Source organism: Diadema antillarum, unplaced genomic scaffold (genome assembly GCF_040938485.1).
Source record: "Diadema antillarum isolate AM-2024a unplaced genomic scaffold, OU_Dant_1.0 seq00002269_RagTag, whole genome shotgun sequence".
NCBI lineage: Eukaryota > Metazoa > Echinodermata > Echinoidea > Diadematoida > Diadematidae > Diadema > Diadema antillarum.
The window spans coordinates 139738-161327 of NW_027272897.1; the positions used below are offsets into that span (position 1 = coordinate 139738).

The 21590-nt window shown below is 38.9% G+C and overlaps 1 protein-coding gene across 2 annotated transcripts; it reads left to right on the forward strand.

Moving 5' to 3' along the window:
- Positions 1–98: 98 nt before the first annotated feature.
- On the forward strand, positions 99–20691 carry LOC139714430 (eukaryotic translation initiation factor 4H-like). 2 transcript variants are annotated; one of them, XM_071626138.1, is made up of 8 exons: positions 99–172; positions 8381–8585; positions 9353–9401; positions 10920–10984; positions 11663–11735; positions 12471–12533; positions 13784–14080; positions 18669–20691. In XM_071626138.1, the coding sequence occupies exons 1-8, from the start codon at positions 99–101 to the stop codon at positions 18833–18835; spliced, it is 993 nt and encodes a 330-aa protein (XP_071482239.1). In that variant the 3' UTR covers positions 18836–20691. The 2 variants fall into 2 exon arrangements, with proteins under 2 accessions (XP_071482239.1, XP_071482240.1); XM_071626139.1 differs by lacking the exon at positions 12471–12533.
- The last annotated feature ends 899 nt before the right edge of the window (positions 20692–21590 follow it).

Here is a 21590-nt window from a genome sequence, read left to right on the forward strand (position 1 = left end):
GTAGGTAGTATCCTTTGGTCATCATTCAAATTCTACATTTACCTCTTACAACAACATCATTCTTCAAACCGGCAAGTCCTCTGTAACATTTCTCCAAAATGTCGCACTTTACTGACGACGATGATCGATACAATCGAGGTTATTCGGCAGGCGGCGGTGGTGGATATTCAGGGTAAAATATCTAAAGATGTGCCCTAAATGCTTGTTGATATACTCCCGGTGTCCTATGCACCGCTAATTTGTTATTAGGAATGTGTTTCCGAGAGATATTTATTGTAATATGTGCAGTATGCCGTTCGTCGAGATCATGTGTGTGTTGGTAAATGTGTGCGCTTCCCATCCTCCCATCCCATCCATCCGAATCGCCCATGCCATGCCATGGTCATGGAGTAGACTAGCTGCATACGAAGTGTGGTGATATGAAGTGAGACTCTGCTGTCTGATGAGTGTGGTGAGAGAAGTGCACACACTGCTGTAGTGCTGAGCTGACTGCTTATTTAGGCCTAACTGTTAGTCGTCTTATAATTGTTACAGATTACAGTCTAAATGTATATCCCACTAGCCAGAATCAAGACGGCATGCCAATGAAGAATGTGTAGACTACTCATGGAGTGCCACACGCTCATGTGCGATGTCACCCATCCAAGATATCGCATGATTCATGAATGATGAATTGAATGTGATAATACTCATTGACATTATAGCATAACGTTTGTCCATGTGCAAAAATATCTCAGTGGTCAAGTCAAAAAGTTGTGAACGGATTTGAATGAAACCTACAGGAAGGTCGCGAATGACAGAAGGAACAAACGATTAAATTTTTGTAGTGATCCTGAAATTTTTAATGGATTTTATGAACGATTTTTTATATTTTGGTAGAGAGGGTCAATGAACTTATTTTCATACTAGTTTTCCTCTAGTTTCTGCTACGCTAGGGTAAGGTGCGCCGTGCAGCTGGAAGTTGAACAAAAGGCTTTTATATTGGGAAATCGGGTGATTTCCACCCATGCGTACTATTCACTGATGGTCAATTCCAGCGTAACGGACATGACATTCAGACAATTTTCTTGTAATTCAAACCATCACACAGTGAAATTGGCAATCTCCAAAAGATTTTAATTGAGTTTATCAGACACATTTGAGTATATGTATAAACATACACAGAAAATTTCATGGAAATTAATGAAGTGGTTGTCGAGAAATTGCAGTTTTTGCGAGCGTAACGGACGTGACACTATTACAAATGGACAAGGCATTTTGATCTACCTACCATTATGAAAATTCCTGTAAATTTTTGGATAAGATGCAGCTGGTTTTGGTCTTGATGAAACCTTTAGGTCACGCTTTACTCATAAAGTCCTATTTTATAGTAGTTTTACAGCTCATTCTGTTTTAATAGTTTAAAATATTGCATAACGGACATGACACTTTGAGTGTATATTAAATGGACATGACAGTTTTGTCCACTCTTTATAAGCTAACAGAATTTTTTTATTGCAAGGTATAGCAGATATTTAATTGTTGACATAGTATTAAAGGTTAGAACATAGGGACACACATCATAACTGCAATCATGTAATATTTCTTATATTTTTATCATGTTAGGGGGGTTGATCTTTCTATATATTTACAAAGCAAACAAATACATAACAAATTTGCTCCTGCACCAGTTAGTTACATTTAGTGAGAAATTTCCAGCTACTACCACCCACCATAGCGAAACAGGACATATAACTATCTTATACTATGGTGATTTTTTTCTTTGTGGCCTAATATTTGATGCTTACATGTAGTTTTATACACTAGTGTAACGGACATGACACCCTTGTAAAGTGAACCATATTTTCACTTTGTTGTTTCAAAATAACAAGATTAAAATAACTGCACACTGCTACTACATTGTGTTTTTGAACAAAACATCAAAAAGTCATTTTGCAGGTTTCAGTGATCTATCAGCTACTCTAAAGCACATGGAATACAATGCCCAGAGTACCACAATGGCATACATGTACAACACAGAAGACCATGTCTCCATCTCTGCGGATAGGCAAAGAAAACTGAACAAACCACGTCTGTATGAAATAAAAAGTTTGAATTCAACATCATTAAAATGCACTCAAGATTGCATCAACTTTTATGCGATGAAACGGGACCACAAAACTGTCTGGTATCATTTTCAAATTAGTGTTATCATAAGAAAGAAATATGGTATGTTTATTTCATTTCTGCAATTTTTTTTTTTTTCGTTTAGCATTAATGTCATCCTTGGAGTAGAATCATCCTCTGTTATCCAATCTCGGATAGACTATTGTAAAAACTTCCTCTACTAGTACTAGTACCTTATCATTTCAACAAATGTTTTCTTTTCTTGGCTAGAAGTGAATGATCAAGCCCTTTGGGCAATTCCGTATGGGAAGGGCAAAAACAGCAAAATTCAAAGTTAAGTAAATGCTCAGAAATTTCAGATTCCCGTACAGACGGATTGTTGTATTTACGGAAACAAAAAACCCTTTTCCAATAACTTTCCTCGTTTTTGTTGTACACACTTTTAAAGTTGGAAGACTATTTATAGTATTTATCTAAAATTTTACAATATGAAATGAAAATTTAAAATGAAACAACTTAAATATCTCTCTGCTTTATCCATACTTCCACATCTTTCTTCCTATGCTTCAACAATCACATTTAATGAAGCATTCAGTCACTCTCATCATGATATTTTTTTTAGAAATTTTCAAAATCTACTGACAAATTGACGTAATTCCGTTACCATAAAATTGAAAAAAGTTTTCTCCTGAACAAACTAATCACTGATTTTTTCTCCCTTTGTAAATTTTTACTCTACATGTGACTCCCTGAAAAGTCACAAAACATTTTGTGAAATATCTCCTTCAGTTCTTCTGTAATTGTGGTAACGGAATTACATGGTAACGGAATTACACGCACATCTAATATGGAAGAGAATGACATATATCCTACTTTCGTGCCAATATGTATGTGAACTGTTCATGAAATAGCTTCAGGGCATTAATATTGAGCTTAACAGTGTTAGTGACTGGCAGTAAAGGAGTGAAAGTTGAAATATGTATGGTATGATACACTGACTTGACTCAGCATACAGTGTAGCTGGATGCCTCTGACAGTGAGTCCTGACATCAGGGTACACGTTTGAGAAGACTTCTTGTGCTGAAAGTCTCCTCCCTTCTTTCACCTTTTCTCATGTACAAGTACTACACGTGTACATGGAGACTGTGCTAACTGATAACTTTATAAGGTTTGCTACAGATACTCATTCTCAAATGTTAAAAATCATACTGAATTCTGAGATATCAATGTATATTTTCTTGCTAAAAAGTCTCATGGTTTCATACAAAATCTGAGTATAGTGATGAGGGACTATTGAATGGGTGTGATGCAGCATAAATTGAACAAAGGTTAGAAAGAACAAGGACATAACATTTCTTTAAAAGGAAAAGAGAGCACTGCTACTGACAGAGAGAAATGAACAGGATAATTTTTGTGAGGAAAGATCATACACAATATGATAGAAGTCATTACTTGACATGGGATGCCCACTGAATGTGACAACTTTGATCTTTCTTTATGCTAAAGGCTTTATTATCACCAAGTCAATATAGTCTGACCTTTTATTGGACATGTCCTGTTTTCATCCTCAAGTCCTTTATCTTTAATGGTAAGTTTATAACTATGACCTTTTTTTCATCTGTTTCTTAGATCTTTCCTCCACCGAGACATGTATTTTGATTTTCATACCCATTTGATACAGAGCATCTGCTACCCTTTGAAATTTGTTCTTTAATCCTTTCTTTTTAAAAGGAATAAAGACAAAAACACCATTTGTGATGAACATTTACCCAGTCAGTAATTGTGATACAGCTCTAAAATGTATCATTTAGGCCTAAGATACTTTCCCATCCTAAGAAGATTGTAAATATTAAAGTCAATGGGCTTCTGCTTCTACCTTTACTCATCATGTTACCATTTGCTGTACAATCCAGTTTCCTTTCATACAAGTGCCATTACAGTGTATTTTATCATTTGCTTTCAGGCAGTCAAAATACAACTTACTGCAAAAGAGAAGATGCACACTTTTTGTGAGTAAATATATGGCAACACTCAGGATGAGAAAATAGACAAAGTCAAAGAAGAAAGACAGAGACAGGAAATTTGTAGGAAATTTATAGGCCAAGTCATGATTGTGTTTCTGAAGACGTCATTTGGAAATTTTGTGTGGTCAGAAGTAAATACTAACATTATTCACAGGTTGATTAATCTAACTCTAACACAGTGAGCTGCAGATGGATAAAAGAGGCCCTCTTACCTTTCTATGAATTAACAGAATTTGGTGGACTCACTCTAATGGTTCAAAAAGTTGTAGTTTGTTAAAGTAGTTTAGTTCATTTTATTTTGGTGGGCTTAAGTAGGACTTACACTGTAAGGGAATTATCAAATTATGCACTACATTATATACCAGGGGGCAACTTCAGCTATTAGTAAAATGTCACAAGTTTTTAATGATGTATATGTCACAACATATAGATAATAATGATTAAGCACTGGTGCAGTACCATAATCATATAAGAAAATTTTCTTTTCTATTTATGATTGAATTGAAATATGTTATATTTGTCATTGAACCACAACTGCATCTTTTCACTTAGCAAATTAAAAGTTTCAAGCATCTTTAGTGTTCATCCTTAATATTAAACATTGTGTTCAATGATGGGGCTGCACACTGTGCTCTTGCACTGTAAATTGGCACTATATGATTTAGATTTAAATTCAGCGTCAATCCGGACGGTTTTTTATTATTTTCTTATGCATGTGCACATTATATCTATGTACAATATTTGTAAGTAATTCATACATATTGTCAATTATTGGCATATTTAGGAAGAAGAAAACAGAGAAATCTTGTCTTGCATGATATCAACAAAAGAAATACAAGAAATTTTGAGTATTGTTGGCTGGATTTATAGAATTGTACTTGTATAGGGCTATTCTAGCGTAATTCCGTTACCATGTGTCTTAGATGTCATTTACCTGCAGAGTGTGAAATTCTTAACTTGAAAGTAGACAAATTTTGATGGATGTGGTACTCAGAAGTTAGAGATCTTGACTGACATAGTTACGACTTCAAATCACGGTCGTTAGCATGAACATTTTATGTTTTTTGACAATAAAAACTCATTTGGCCTCTATACACTTGTAGCAGTTCAAGGTCAAAGGCTAGAGAGTACTTATTTAGTGGTTATATTATAGCTAAAGGCATAAACAATCTTTATCAAGACATTTCAGAATACATGAGTACCAAGAATGTGTATTTTTTCCAGTGTATTTCAGAAGGCGTAATTCCGTTACCATTTGTGTAATTCCGTTACCACTGACTTTACAGGGAAAAAGCCTGCTGCTTGGAAAATGTGATGAAATATTTGAAAAACAATACAACTAAATTGAAGTTGACACAATCAAAGATGAAATCAGACAACAACCTACACTGTATGTGTTATAGATTTCAGAGAAACAACTCCCAAAGTCAGAGTTGAAGTTGTGACTAAATTTTCTGGTAATTCCGTTACCATCGCACATAGACCTCCTTTGTAACCAACCAAGTGAGAACATTTAACAAATTTGTACTTGGGGTGACAGTGTGAGTACCTGTGCATCTTTTAAATGTATCAAGAGAAGGCAAAGTAATCAATCCTGTATACAGGGTGAAAGAATATGAGCCAAAATTCTCTGATTTGTAATTCCGTTACCGCGGAATTGCCCCTTTGTTTTCTGGGAATTTTCACAACATATAATCCATTTCCATGTAAAGTGGTCACCTGGGCAACAAAGTATTTCATGTTTTCTTCATGGCAAATTCAACTCGTACAAGTTGTAGATCAACTTACTATTGCTTGCTTAAGCACTTCTTGAGGCTTGCCAGAGTGGTGTACTGGTTACATATTCTCACCAGCTTGGGAGCAGGACTTTTTAAAATACTGGATGCTCTCCCTACTAACTGGTTGCAACTGATTATACAGTGTACCTTTCAGTGGATAAACATCTTCTCATAGCATCTTGAAATTGTGCTTTTTGCAGAGCTACCAAGTCTCACGCATTCTGCGTGAGACTCAAGCATTTAGGGGCCATCTCACGATCTCACGCATGGCACCCATTTTTCTCACACATCGGGCGAAGTCTGCAACTTGGGCCTATATAATAATGAGCATAGCTCAAAAGATTAAAGTGATAGTTGCAAATGAAGGTATATTTCCCTTTTGTCTTTCAAAATAAGTAAAAAATAGTCACTTACATTGTAAGTATGCACCTGATCGCATCATTAAGAGCTAAAAATTGAAAAAGCTCCTACCGTGGGAGGCCACAGGGAGGAAAAACCCCTCCCACACCCTCGCTCGTGCGCACATTAGCATGCCGAGATGCCGAGTCATGAAAATCTCACTCATAATTTTTTTTTAACTTGGTATCCCTGTTTTTGTACGATGCTGTGTGCTGTGACAGTGTCATATATACTGGTATATCCCTTGGCGTAGAAGTACATCTAGTTTAGATGTATTGATGAAATGGATAGGCAGCATTCAGACCGACTTTCCCTGACCATAGAGCTACATGTACTTTCAACACGCTTAAAGGGGATGGCTGGTAACTGATCAATGGGAATCAGTGGGGATGCTGGGGGATGATTGTTCCAATTCTTGTGGGATTCATTTAAGAGTACATTGATGTATTGTGTGAAAATTATTTGCTTCAGAACGGTCTCATATTCAAGTAATGTGCAGTTTAATGCCCCGTCACTGTACAGGCACGTTAACCTGGAAACATTAAATTGCACATTACTTGAATATGAGACCATTCTGAAGCAAATAATTTTCACACAGCAATAGATATATAATGTACTCTTAAATGAATCCCACAAGGATTGTAACAATCATCCCCCAGCATTCCCACTGATTCCCACTGATCAGTTACAAGCCATCCCCTTTAATATAGCCAACAATTCCATCCTCCACGTTCTTGGCATGTGATATCTTATTAATATGCCACTGAAGGTGTCGATTTATAGAGTCATAGAGATGAGAGAGGTACATGTATGGATACAGTACAAACTTTTTTTTTTCTTTTTAAATTGTGAGGCAACACCATCATTGAAGACATTGATGCTGGTGACATGTGGATACTTTGTTGCCGTATCATCAGTGATCATGCTCATTGGATGCACAAGGATCCATTCGTGCAGGTGTTCCTGGCTGTTGTGTTGACTCCATGGTGGATACGTATTAAATGTGGTCTACAATGTTCTTAATCATATAATGTAGAAAGTGCTAATGTTAAGTATTAAAGGGAAGGCCAACAGTGAAAACTCCATTGTCTTGCCTTTAGGAGTACATTGTCTAAATTATACTCTTTGGAATGACAGCTGCTGTTTATCAGTCAGGATTACAAGAGGTGGGAATGAATCAAACCAGCGTAACAGGGTAGCAAAATCATCTAAAATCAACAGTCTTCCAGTGGCAGAAAGCAAAGTCTGCTTGTTTTTGTTTTATTGAGTAATGTGCAGACTTAATTACAATGTATTTACTCAAGTACAGAAATGTCCTACTATCCTCAAGCAATTGAAACTAATCACCACCCTGTTTCACTGGGCCACAGTGTTGTTTCTGCCACTTGACTGATATGAGGTGTCATGTCTGTTACACCATTTACACGAAAACTAGAAGTGGTATAGAAAATTGGTTTCCACACATGCAAGGGGATTCAGTCCTAACATAGAAAATGAATTTTCAGCAACTTTACACTTATTTCCTCTTGGCTATGAAAACTTATAGTAAAAAATGTAACGGACATGACACTTCTAATGTTATAGAAATCACACAACTTTGAGGATCAATGGGCCAAAAAGTGATGAATGCTAAGGAAGCTGAAATGCGCCCACCAGCAGAGAGCGATCGGGCACCTCACGATGTCGCGCAGCAAGAGTGCCTGATCAAAAGGCTACACTGCTACCAGCTAGCGTGAAGTTTAGAATTCCGCTAGCCCAAAGTAGAGCAAAATGCACAAAAATTAATGTACCACAAAAATGTCTTTGTTTACAGTATTAGTACAGTAGATGCCCAGTTGTAGAATACAAAGAAAACTGCAATCCACATATTTCTTGAAAGGATTTTGGGACAAAATGAAAAGAAATTTGCTGGATACATAAGCTGGTGCATGCTTAGGAAACAAAGTAGCTTACATTATACGTTGTACTCATATCTGTCTGTCTGTCTCTCTCTCTCCCATTTTTTTTTTTATCTATCTCTCTGTTCCTCTGTCTCTTTATCTATTCCCTGTTCCTTCTTCCCCATCGATACAGTGGAGGCGGAGGAGGAGGTGGTGGCCGTTACAATGATGGTGGTCGATATGGTAGTGGAGGAGGTGGAGGGGGAGTCGGAGGAGACAGAGGCGGTGGACGATCAGGAGCAAACTTCCCCACAGCACCCCCCTACACCGCCTACGTAGGAAATCTTCCAGATGACTCGGTTCAAGGGGACCTCGACCACATATTTGAAAATCTGAGTGTAAGTGTATTCAGTATTCATTTGTATTGTAAGTGTGTGTCATTACGCCAATATGATTTTTCCTCGAATTTCTGAACATGTGAGACATCATATAGCAAGTGTGTCAGTGTAAGGGGGTTGCCTAGAGAATGAAACATTGATGTTTGTGGTGTATCCTGCTTCTTATAGTCATAATTATGACATCACTCACACAGTGTAGATATAGTCTTGGTTTTCTTTTCCTCCAAATACAACAATTTTTTTCCCCTTCAGTTTTACTTTTGAGGCATCTACCAGCACCTTCAGATGTTTGTACTCATCTGACAAAGCAGAGGAGTTGAGTTCTTTTTGCAAGTAAAAAATAGATCTAAAAAATAGACAAAATAAAACTACTTTTTTTCTTCAGTTTTACTTTTGAGGCGTCTACCTTCAGGTGTTTGTACTCATCTGAGAAAGCAGATGAGTTAAGTTCTTTGTGCAAGAAAAAAAAAACCACAATAAAGCAAAACTATCCAACTGAGCGTGTTTATAGTCTTTTTGTTTTTGCACAGCAAATGAAATTTAGTCAAGAGATGCCATCATCACATGGGCACGGTAGGATGGCTACTTCGACTGCCCCATTGCTCTCCATTTTCAGGAGGAAAGTCTAGAGAGAGAGAGATCTGACAGTCTTGTTTGATGCAAAAAGATAATGAAAGAAAAAAAGATTACTCATCAAAATGCTGTGCTTGTTTGTCCTTGTGTAAATGAACTACTGTGTAATGTCAGGATATTTTTCATCTCGACAGATTCGTAATATTCGCCTTGTACATGACAAAGACACCGGAAAGTTTAAAGGTAAGCTCACAGATGTTTATTACGGTTAAAACCAAATTTCAGCTGCTTGATAGATTGAAATTTTGTGAACAACACATATCTGGAACATATAATCTGTTAGGAATATGAGCAACTTTCTTCTTGTATACAATATGATTCACACTTTGAGGATTTGTTTTCTGCTTTAACCCGTTCCTTACGGGAACCTGGTTTACCAGGTTCCCGTGGGAACAACTGATATACGGGAACCTGGTTTACCAGGTTCCCAAAATGAAGACAAGGGTGCCTGTTTCAGTGGCCTAAATTCATGTTTCTTTGTGTTAAAATGCTCAGAAAAGTGGGTTTGATAAAAAGATCAGAGTTTACTCTATCAGGATTTGTTCTCCTTCTGTTTGGAAAATGCGTGTTTTACAGTATTATGTACCTTTTTGTGATTTAGTTTTTTTGCTTGTTCTGTTGTAAACTCGTACGAACATGTACATAGCGATCAAGGCTGAGATCAGTTAGAAATGCGGGTTCGCTGACCCCAGTCACCTCATTCAGGTACCTGGTTTTGTGTAGAACAAAAGATTCTGAGAGCTCATCAGCGCACGCTCTATTCATACCTCGCACCCGATCGATATTTCCATTGTTCACGGGCACATGTAGTTGACCGTGGAAAGGGGGACACAATGAACCGCTTCACTGCCTTCACACAGGTGGATTACCAACCTGTCTGCCCCTTTGTCGACGGGCAAAAAGAATCTCGTTTGAGGTCATTAAAAGACACTCGGAGAATTGCGGAAGGAACGGGTTAATAGCCACAGTCACTATTTGTACCGTCGATGGTGGTGGCTCTGTCTGGCAGTTTCATGCACAAATTTACAAAAATGTCCATGTACTGCTGCTTCATATTGGAAGAGTTGACTCCATGTGAAACTTAAGGTTAAAATAGATCTCCCAGTTTGGTGGTGTGCTCTACAGGTGTTGAACTTCATTTTGATATGAAGATATCTCTATGCTCATGTACAACAAATATGCTACGTGTACAACAAATATACTACGCTCATATATACTCAAATATATTACGTATACAACAAATATACTACGTACGACAAATATACTACACTCGTATACAACAAATACATTTGTTGTATTTATTTCATTCAGGTGAATTAATGACAGTAAGAGGTTTGCCCAAAGAATGATGAAATGATACCATTTAGATACAGTATGGCTCTCACTCGCTTGAGTACTTCATTGTGTGTATCAAGAAAACTATAAAACACTTGATAAGTGTGTTACACACTGTATGCTGTCTGTTACACAGGTGACTGTGTGCATATGCATTGATGGAAGTGTGGCAGTCCACATATCCTGACATCATGATTAATTCTTTGGATTCTAATAGAATCATGCTCAGACTTCCTCCATCAACGTGTTTACATGAATGTAACAAGTGTGCACATAGCATTTTCATCTCTCTGTTTTTATTAAGTCTTTTGCAGATTTTTCTCACTGTTTGAATTTTCCTACTGTTTGAATTGTCTGTTTTGACAGGTTTCTGCTATGTTGAATTCGAGGATGGTGATACATTAAAAGAGGCCCTTGAACTTGATGGAGCTGTAAGTATGCTTACAAGTTACTGTCCATCACGTATATCAGTATATTTTTATGTCTTAATGGTCTACAGTGCAAAAATTCTTGCCAACTGCAGTGTTCAGTCAAAGTGTGTAAGGAAGTTGTGTGTGCAGTTATATATGCAATATACTGATGAATCAGAAAAGGTTATGCATGTTTGGATGATCTTTATGAAATTATCAAATGATTGAAATTTATTCCCAAAATTGTTTTCTGTAGTTCCAGCATTTAGTCTTTCATAACCACATTTCATCAGATAGCAGGTTGTTTGAAATAATTAAAATGAAAAAAGCAACAAATCTTTGAACTTGAGCAAAATAGGATATGGTATGAAAAGATTTGGGCAATGAAAAAACCAGAAAGAAAATGTGTCATGTGAGGAAATTGACATGAATGTCAATTATGATATTCTGATTGCAGCTGTGATACTTGGAAATTCTGAGACAAGTAAGAATGTAGTATGTCAGTTAACACCAAGGTTTAAGTCCATGATCTCATCTTATGTGAAAAATGTGTCAATTCAGAATTTATGCCACTGATTTATTTTGTGTGTGTGTGTGTGTGTGATGAGGGCACATGTAAGAATTCATGATGGCCATTATGTGATAGACACAAGTGCTGCAGGTGATAATAGCAAACATGTCTGTTGGTCATCCTTGCAGCTCTATGATGGCCGCAAACTCCGAGTAGATATAGCCGAAGGCAGAAAGAACAGGAGAGATGGTCAAAGAGGAGGTAAGTGTCATGTACCTTCACAAAATACTAGTATACTGTAAAAGTGGACATTTTTGGCTTCACTGGGTAAGATGATTTTCGCATGTTTTTAATTCGGCGGAATCGAAATTTGAAATATTGAATCTGACAAGCAAGAGATTTGTTTGCTTTATTTTTGCGCTAGTTTTGCGCCAGTTTCTCATTGCGCGGAATGCGCAAGGATTTCCACACAGCGAAAATGTCCACTTTTACAGCGAGCAAATTTATTGAAGTGTTTGTACGATAGATGGCTTTCTTATTGCAGATGGGAAATTAGCAAATGTGGTTGTAGCATCAAGCTTATTTTGATATGCATCCAGTCAGTACCACGAAAAGGAGTAGACATACTGAAAGCAAACCAAATAGAACTATGTAACATTAGAACAAATATCAAAGTTCATTTCTGTTGGCCGCACCGTTTGATGGCCTGTAGAAGCAGATGTCAATGCACTAGACTTACTGCTCTTGCACTTATCCACTGTGGAGTTGGGGGGATGGACAAAGACGTTGCACTGTGCGTAATGCCAAGCCCACACTCCTTCAAAGGCATTTTCTTAGGTATTGGGAATTGGGGAGGGGATTAGGGGCTTTATCAGTATTACAGCATTGCCAAATGAAAATTTTAATTGTGGATACTCTGGTTCACATTAGCCCAGCTCAAACTGACATCTGTTTAAATCTGTGAATCAATCTAAATACATCTCATGTGTCATTTAGGCTACTCAGGCGGAGGCAGGGGAGGCGGCAGCAGAGGTGGTTATGGTGGGAATCGTGATGGAGGTGAGATGACTAGCATGCTTTTAGAGTCCCTAGCAACAAGCAAATACTTAACCTTGCATGAAAAGCCAGGACAGGTTGTATGGAAGACAAGAGATAGTATAACAAATAGTGAATGGTCACGAGTGCGATGGTACAAGATTTCACACGAGGTGAAAGATAGAGGCGCGCTATTCAACGAGGCAAAGCCGAGTTCAGTAGTGCGCCTCATCTTTTGCAGGAGTAAAGACCATACACTCTTTGTTTTATACTACACCTCAAACGTCAACAGATGTGGTCCGCACAGATTCTTGAATTTAGCACAGAAATGGCAACCATTTTCCATGAAAGATGAATGAGTAGCCGCACAGTCACAGTCACCGTGTACGTACGTACGCGAAGCCGATCAGTTTAAGTTGTTTACAAAAATGAGTGACAAAAATAGGCACTTGTAAGCGCGCTTGTAAATGTTGAGCGCACGGCAAATGTTTGTTTATTGTGACATCAGAGCCGTGCTATGGAACAAAAACTTGGGGGTCAATCGTGAGTTTAACACAGGAGTCAGTGGAAATGGCCTGACATCAGCCATGCGCTATCCATTTTTGCTCAAACAAAATTGCACAGCTGACAGCCACAGCGTGCGATGGAACTTTTAACTAAATGTCATGTGATGGGCAATCGACCAATTGGATAGTACATTCTAATTAGTTGTTGTATAACATGAAAAGTTGTTGATATTATTGTTGTACATGGTCTTGCCTTTCTTGAGTTTTTATTTGTGTATTGTACTGGTATGCGAAAGTTGTATGTAGCAAAATTATTTGTTGCATCATATCAGCATCATTTGCCATTAAAAGACATACAACTGTAATGATGGCATACAAGCATTTGTGTCTCTGAAGAGATTTTGGAGACAAGTTTTCCATTTTCAGATAGTAATGAAAGTAATATATTGTTTCGATGTAATACTGTATAACGAAACGAGCATTTGCTACAATTTCTTCATAAATGAGCATGTTCAAGGTTTTACATGTCTTCATGAATAGCACAGATGAGAGACCAAGCCAAGGGTATTAAGGTGTGCTGTATGATGACAGTAATAAGCATGACAGTGACAGTAAAGAAGAGAACGTACAAATACATAAGTGTACGGTATCTGCCAAATTTTGTAAGGTCTGTCGTAGACACATCAAATTTCAAAGTGGTAATATCAAGAAATGCAGAAGTTGGATTCTGTGTGAATTCTCTGATTTGTCTTTTATACATCCTCCCAGAACGCGGTGGTTACAGAGGTGGTGGAGGCGGGGGCTTCGAGAACAGTGGTGGTGGTGGTGGCGGCTGGGATGACAGGAGAGGAGGCTATGGTGGCTATGGAGGAGGCGGAGGAAGGCGAGACAGGGGATACGGTGGGGGAGGAGGCGGCTACGACGGGGGGCGTGGTGGCTTTGATGGCGGGCGTGGTGGCTTTGATGGCGGGCGTGACAGAGGTTACGGAGGCGGAAGAGGAAGACGTGATGGCGACTTCAACCGTCCACCCAGGCAAAGGGAGGAATTTAGGGAACCCACAGCAGGTTTGTGCAGCAGTCAAACTTTTTCCATATGTTATGATTGCCATCCCGTGCAAATGCTGTATATGGCATAGGATTGTGTCATTAATATTTTGTTTTCGCAAATTTTGCAAGTCAGGTGCCACTCATGGAAATTAACAGCACGTAAACAAATATTTACTTTCCATCCCAACACATGAATGCAACTTGGCGTACACAGTGCATGTGCAAGGTGCAGGATATTGTCTTATACTGACTTCTTTTATCGCTCTCTTCAGTTTGCGATTTACCACTCGTAAGAATATCTTAAAGGCGAAAAAACCATACTACATGCGTGGATTGAGTGAATGCAGCAATATAAGAAGAACACAACAGCGAAGTTTGAGGAGAATCAAACAGTCCATTCAAAAGTTATGAATTTTTCAAGCAGCTATTGCTGGATGAGAAGACTACTACGGTTTCATGACATCATGTACGGAAAACTATTAATATAAAGAAAACTAAAAATATGAAGAAAAGAAAATATAAAAAAAATTCTACAATATTTCATTTATAAAAAAATGAAAATTACATGTTCCTTTGACTTGTTACAGATATAATGTTCATCTTGTACATGTCCAGGGTAATGTTTTCTGAAAGAGGCAGCTCCAGTGCTCTTCCATCATTTTAGAAAAGTGAAAATATGTTGAATATTTTTTATATCGTTTTCCATTCATGATGTCACAGAATATTGTAGTTTTCTCATCTAGCGATGGCAGCACCACCATTTAAAGAAATACATAAATTTATAACAGATTTTCCGATATTCCTCAAACTTTCACCGATATGTTCTAGTAATATTGCTGCAATCCCTCAATTCACATAAATACTTGGGTTTCATTCTCCTTCAGTGTTCCTCAGCTGGATGTGAGGATGGAGACATGTTCAGCATGATGATTCCAATCTCGTATCCACTTGCGCATCAAAGACATTGCTCATTGAGCATGCTTCGGTATTTGCATTGTAATTGACATGTATGCATGTCCTTTGTAGCTCACCTGAGCCGAAGGCTCAAGTGAGCTATTGCGATCGCCCTTCGTCCGGCGTGCGTCGTCCATCGTGCGTCGTCCGTCGTGCGTAAACTTTTACATTTTCATCTTCTTCTTGAGAACCCCATGACCGATTTTCACCAGACTTGGCAGGTAGCATCCCTAGGGGGATAGGATCTCAATTTGTTCAAGTGGGCACCATACTCCACCTGGGGGGCCCCCAGAGGGGCCCAAACCTCCCAAAATTAAGGAATCTTAAAAAATCTTCTTCTCTAGAACCAGAAGTGATAGAGCTGAGTTGATATTATGAATTAGTACATAGATGACTGTAGTTTCAAGTTTGTTCATGGCAGAATCAGGGGTGCCCCCCTTGAGACCCAGGGGAGGGGGGTGGGGAGGGGTCCTAATTGGGCCCAAATTGTACATTTTCATCTCTTTCGTGGAAATGCCATTATAAATTTTCACCAAAGTTGGCAGGTAGCATCCCTAGGGGGAAAGAATCTCATTCCCATCGAATGGGCACCATGCCCCACCTGGGGGACACCAGGGGGCCTAAATTTGGACCGAAATTGTAAATTTTCATCTTTTTCTCGAAAACCCTATCACCAATTTTCACCAAACTTGGCAGGCAGCATCCCTAGGGGGATAGAATCTCAATTCCATCAAATGGGCACCATGCCCCTCCTGGGGGCCCCAGGGGTCCCACCCACCCCCCTCTTGTAAGGAATCTTTACAGATTTTCTCTAGAACTGGAAGTGATTGAGCTAAGTTAATACAGTGAGTCAGTGTATTGATGACTGTTGTTTCAAGTTTGTTCATGGGAGAATCAGGGGTGCCCCCCCCCCCCCCTTTGGACCCAAGGAAGCAGGATGGGATGGGGGGTGTCCAAATGCAGGCCTAAATTTTTGTCTTCTTGCTGAAAACAACATAATGGATTTTCACCAAACTTGTCAAGTTGCATTCCCATTGGGATAATCTCAAAGTGTTTGAATGGGCACCATGCTTTCCTTGGGGGCCCCAGGGGTCCAAACCTCATAAATTAATGAATATTAAATAATATTTTTCTCTAGTTCTAATCAAAAGTGATAGGGCTTTAAGTCTTTTTTCCCAGGCTGCATAATCCAACATTCTATAAAGTACAGTGTGCTTGGCAGGTATTTTTACCAGTGTGATGGAATATGTGAATGGACACCATGCCCCTATTCTCAAAGCTGCCCCCACCACAAGTTTCCAATGTTCTCAGGTAAGAGTCTGCAAGAATGCATGGAAGGTGAACTTACGATACTCAGGTGAGCGCGAGACCCCCAGGTCTCTTGTTTGTCTAGTGGTACAAAGCATCTTCGCTTGATGCTCTCCCCCATGGTAGTGGCGTTTTCTCCCCACCTCCCCCCCCCCCCCAAAAAAAAAAAAAGTATTGGTGTTAAGTGTCACAGTGATGTGATCTATTGAGGGCTTTCTGCCAGATCGGTCCTCCCCGTTGATATGAAGATTGAGTTGGACAGACATGGAAACATGTCTCATCTGAGTTAACCCTAATCAGGCTGGGGGGGGCGATTCCGCCCCCCCTCGACGTTTTGCGCAATATCTTCGCAGCGCGATAAGCTCCCGCCGCTATGTTTCATGACTTTTTTCTTTCAAGTATCGCGCAACTTTTGAGACCAAAATTGTTGCGCCCCGCGCATACCGTTTTGACGCGACGCCCGTTCGAAAAAAATTTGTCAACCCCAAAATTGCTCCAAAATGTGATTTTGTGTACAAATCCAATGCAAATTGTGTTTTTTCAATTAATTCACATAAAAATTCATATCTTGACTTAGAATGGACGAAATTAATTCATTTTAGCATAATAAAGCTTCGAAAAATGTCTGTGACAGATTTTGGCCAAAAAACAAACAAAAACAAAAGGTCGAAAAACAAAGAAATACATAAGAAATTCAAAAAACAATCAAATACATAAGAAATTAATTTCGATACAGATTTTTTTTTATCCTATTTCTCAGGAGAATGATACAAGAAACATTTTTTAAAAGAAATTAGCTTGATTAAAGCATTAATAAGTGATTTAGAGCCCCAAACTGATTTTATGCATAAATTACAATAATTAATTAATATGAAATATAAGAAAAATTTTTCGGAGAAAGCAACCATACATTTTGATAGTATATGTCGCGGGCGTCGCGTGTGCCGATTTTCGGCGCGATCACGCGTTCCATAGGCGAGATCTGAAGGGGGGGCGGAATCCGCCCCCCCCCCCCCCCCCCCCCCCAGATATAGCATAGCCAAAAAAGCCCAGCCTGATTAGGGTTAAAGATGTGTCACAGGTCTTAGCCAGGACAAACGCCAGGTAGTTCTTGGAACCATTCGTCTACTGTTTTGGTGACCTCACCACCTTTCTCTTCATTCACCTGCCCGTAGATAAGGCAGTGTTTTCTTATGGAAAGCCTTTAACCATCTACTTTGATGCCTTAGATTTGTACAGCGCCAACTGTTTGGTGAAGTTAAGAGCTTTCATTTGAAGAGCAGGGTGTGATATGGGAATCATTCATGTCATTGCATCCCTATACCCTTCATACTGTACGACCTGAAATTTTCGCGGTGGTTTTATTTTCGCGAATTTCGCGAATCGCCTTTGAACCACGAAAATAACAACACGCGAAAATAACAACGCGCGGATAGCCAAGTTCAGTTAGACCCTCGCAACCGCGAAATTAACAACACATGAAAATGTCCTCCATGTAGCAATTCGCAAAATGATCTGTACGCGTAAATTTCAGCTCGTACAGTATGGCATGCAGTTGAGCTCCTCATACCCCATCTGTGGGGTCTTCTTTCTCGTCAAGCAGAACATTGCTCTTGTTCTCACTGTTAATCCACTCCCTCTTCCTTGCAATGATGTCATGGATTTTTGGTTTTCCCACATCTCTCAATGTGGATTCCAAGCTTTTCCGTGATTGATCAAAGCTCTTCCCATGCTCATCGTGTATCCCTGTGACTTCCTCTTTCATCTTGATGGAAATCATGTTTTGTGACTTGGCCATAATCGTGGTAGCTGTGGCTAAAACTTCACCTGAGATATGGCTGAGACTTGAAAGCTCGAGAGAAGACACCTTGAACATCACAGTCTCGTCTGGAAAGTTATCTAGAGCAGATCACAGAGGCACGTGCACTCAAACGACAAAATGAGAATGGTGAAGGCTACTATCAGCTGATGGCTTTGTATGCTTGGCCGTAAAGCTGATGCCTAATTGATATCACTAAAAAGTACATCTCTACTCACCAGAGAAAGCAATAGATTTCACCTCCATGTTGCTTGATGCATTTAGATGAATTAATTTTGAATGGATTGCACAAAGTAGGTTTGTAAAGGGTCGATATAAACCAGGCAACACACATTTTCACATATCGCACTCCACACCTATTATGCTCACACGTGCATACACACACTGCAAGCTTTGGTGCCTGTGCGCTGTTCAGATATTTTCGTAGGCAGCTGTAGTTCAGGGGCAAACCATTGTGTATACTGTTATACAATCTTAATCAAACTATTGTATGTATTAACCACATCCTTTTATTTCTTCTTACAGAGGATGTAGCCCAAAGACCAAAGCTCAAGCTGGCCCCCCGCACTGTAAAGGATCCCGTAGGTCAGGAGGTGGATTCCAGCAAAAGGTCCGCCATTTTTGGCACTGGCAAGCCTAGAGAAGAGAAGCTCTCAGACATGAAGCATGAAGCGTCATCATCATCATCATAGCTGTAAGCACCAATTGTTGTTTTCAATGCAAAAGTGTACAGTTTGTTTTGCGTTGTAGTTCTCCCAATGGGGTTGATTATCTGTGGAGTTCAAGTAACCCAGGCATCACACCACGGGATATTAGACACTGTGCAGAAGGCATCAGGCATCACATCAGTCATTGGGCACTAGTGGCTCAGCAGAGAAATATCCCCAAACTGTATTGTGTGTGTAAGGACAAGTTTAATAGTTGGTGATTCTTGCATTTAAACAAGCAACATTAATCTCGAACTGTTATTGAGGGAAGAGGGGTCAAGGATGAAAATGAAGTCAACTTCATATGAGGTGCTTATGAAAGAAAAAAAAAATGCATTTACTTGCGATGAAGATAGCAAAATGAAACAATGTGTAAATATTTGTTCTAAAAGAAATGTTGAAATGATTGTACCCTTTAGAAATCTTTATCTATCTTCCTTGCTAAGATATCATTCATCATTATGAGAGCATTTCTTACAGATTTGAGGGCTTTTCCAGTTCATGAATTGTAACTCATGGAGAGTAGGCACGAGACGGATCATTAGAAATAATTAGAGATTCTTGATTTTATGAATGGAGGATGTTGTTGAAGGTATTAAGAGATATTTTTCTATGAATGATATTTGGTGTGGTTAGTGCAGGGTGGGGAAATGCAGCAAGACCATCGTACAAGCCTAAATTACATTCTGTGGTGCAGATGACTTCAGAGCCGTGGGTAGCACTTGAACTCTTATTGATTATACTCCATCTAGAAAGTATAGTTTACATCTACAGTGTGTTACAATGATAGAAGCAGCATAGCATCAGCATGCATCTCTAAAGTAAAGTTAGCATGCTAGTGTTGGAAGTCACTTTTGTATTTCACTGTGCCATGCTTTGTTACGAGTTTGATCTTCTATTATCCTCCTGTAACAATACACGACTGGCAAAAGTTACCTGTGATGTACTGTTTTTAGTGGTTTGCGCACAAGATACGTGAAATCTAGAAATCTTCTAAAATTTAAGGCATTCCATGCTTCTCAAGCCGGGATGTTTAATAGACGTAGGGAATGATATTGATAGCGGTCACTCCATTTTCATTGCCCACAATTTGGAAATTGTCATACAAATCGTGATGGAAGCTCGCTGAACTTTGAAGGTGACTCAACAGTCGAGTCAAGTTTATATCAGTGTGTAATCTTTTGTCTTTTTTTTTCATTTTGCCAAATGAAATTAAGTACATTGACATCAACTCCTGTTCGAGGCTCTTCTTACGTTAGCTGAATGTTGCTCAGCTTGCTTTAGGAGCCTGTGGGTGAATACATTGAGTGAGAAGAGCCAAGGTTACTCAATCTAGGCACTTCGATTTCTCGCCATCGTGTGGGCGAAAGATTTCGAGGTAACAAAAGTAATGTTTTCCTTCTGAAAAATGGTGGATTTATGTCTTGTAAATATATAAATTGAGTGCATTGATGTCCAGTATGTATGCTGCTCTGTAATTATGCTTCTTCTTTTGCGCATTTCAAGCTAGGAATATCTTGGTTGGTTTTTTTTACACATCAGGAGATCCTAGATTGCTAGTAATTTTGGTCTAACTGCATTTAATCATAGGTAATGCCATATAACTTGGCAGGTTTATAGCTATTCAGGTTTTGTTTTGTTTTTTCTCTTCAGTAGGTAAGACAGTAAATGTACATGCATTTCCACTTATATATTGGTGCATGTATGTATATTGCAATTGTATTGATATTTGTGTATCTGCTTATAAAGAAATGTGGAAATATATTACATATTTCCATTTCTGTATAGATTATTGAAGCAGAAAGCATTTTTGGTATTGGTGACTAATTCTGTAGAAGAAGAAAAAAAGTATAAAAAAAAAAAAATAGATTGAATTTGACATCATTATTCCAAAATATGCTTCCTGGAGCAGCATGTGCTGCTTTGGTGAATGGTCTAGTTCATGTCAGAATGATATGTTTGCTGTTTATCAGACTTGCTGGGTAGTGGGAAGTACTTGGTAGTAAATGCATGCAAGACATACGTCCAATACAGAGGACTGTGCATTAACATTGTTTGATTGGTTGTCTCGTTTCTAAAAACTTTCATGAAGTGATGTTTATACGAAAAGAAACAGTGAGGGACAGGTTTCTTGTTTCTTGAGTTGGATGCCAGTTCGGATAGGCGGCACCTTCCTCGTGTCCCTCGTCGAGTGTTGGTTCCTGTTACTTGTGACAGACTTTGCCGTGTTTCATACAACAGTAGGAGTTCTGAAGCTCGGGTGGGCAAGATCATATTTGTGTGCAAGTAGGATAGACGTCAGAATGCTTGTGTTAAATCATTAACTAGTTGGCGTGTTGTGCCAGGGAGGGAAAGCCCGTATTGGAATTCTGAAACTGTGAAGAATCGTTGCAGAAACTTTGCAGTCTTCAAAAGGCTGTGAAAGTATGTACATGGACTTTTGTGAGTGCTTTTTTTTTTAATATTTAAAGAAAAAAAGTCAAAACACAGAAGTGAGTGTTGCCAAATTACAGGGTGCCTACAGCAGCGTGTACATAGAACAGGTACTCTGTAACTTGACGCCAAGTGTAACATGGTCTGTTTTTCCATTTGTATCATAGATATATATCATGCCAGACAAGTTCCACCTTGAATGGTGGACATGTTAACAAGCATGATATGATGCTATTATTTGAGGGCAGCACACGCCACGACACGAAGGAGCATGCATAATATCCTTTGCCCACGAGTATTGTATTAT

Excerpts from the sequence above, each read along its gene's own strand:
- LOC139714430 (XM_071626138.1), top strand. The coding sequence starts at position 99 with ATGTCGCACTTTACTGACGACGATGATCGATACAATCGAGGTTATTCG. Across the intron at positions 11,736-12,470 it reads GAGAGATGGTCAAAGAGGAG|GCTACTCAGGCGGAGGCAGG; the intron begins GTAAGTGTCATG and ends TGTGTCATTTAG. Across the intron at positions 12,534-13,783 it reads TGGTGGGAATCGTGATGGAG|AACGCGGTGGTTACAGAGGT; the intron begins GTGAGATGACTA and ends ACATCCTCCCAG.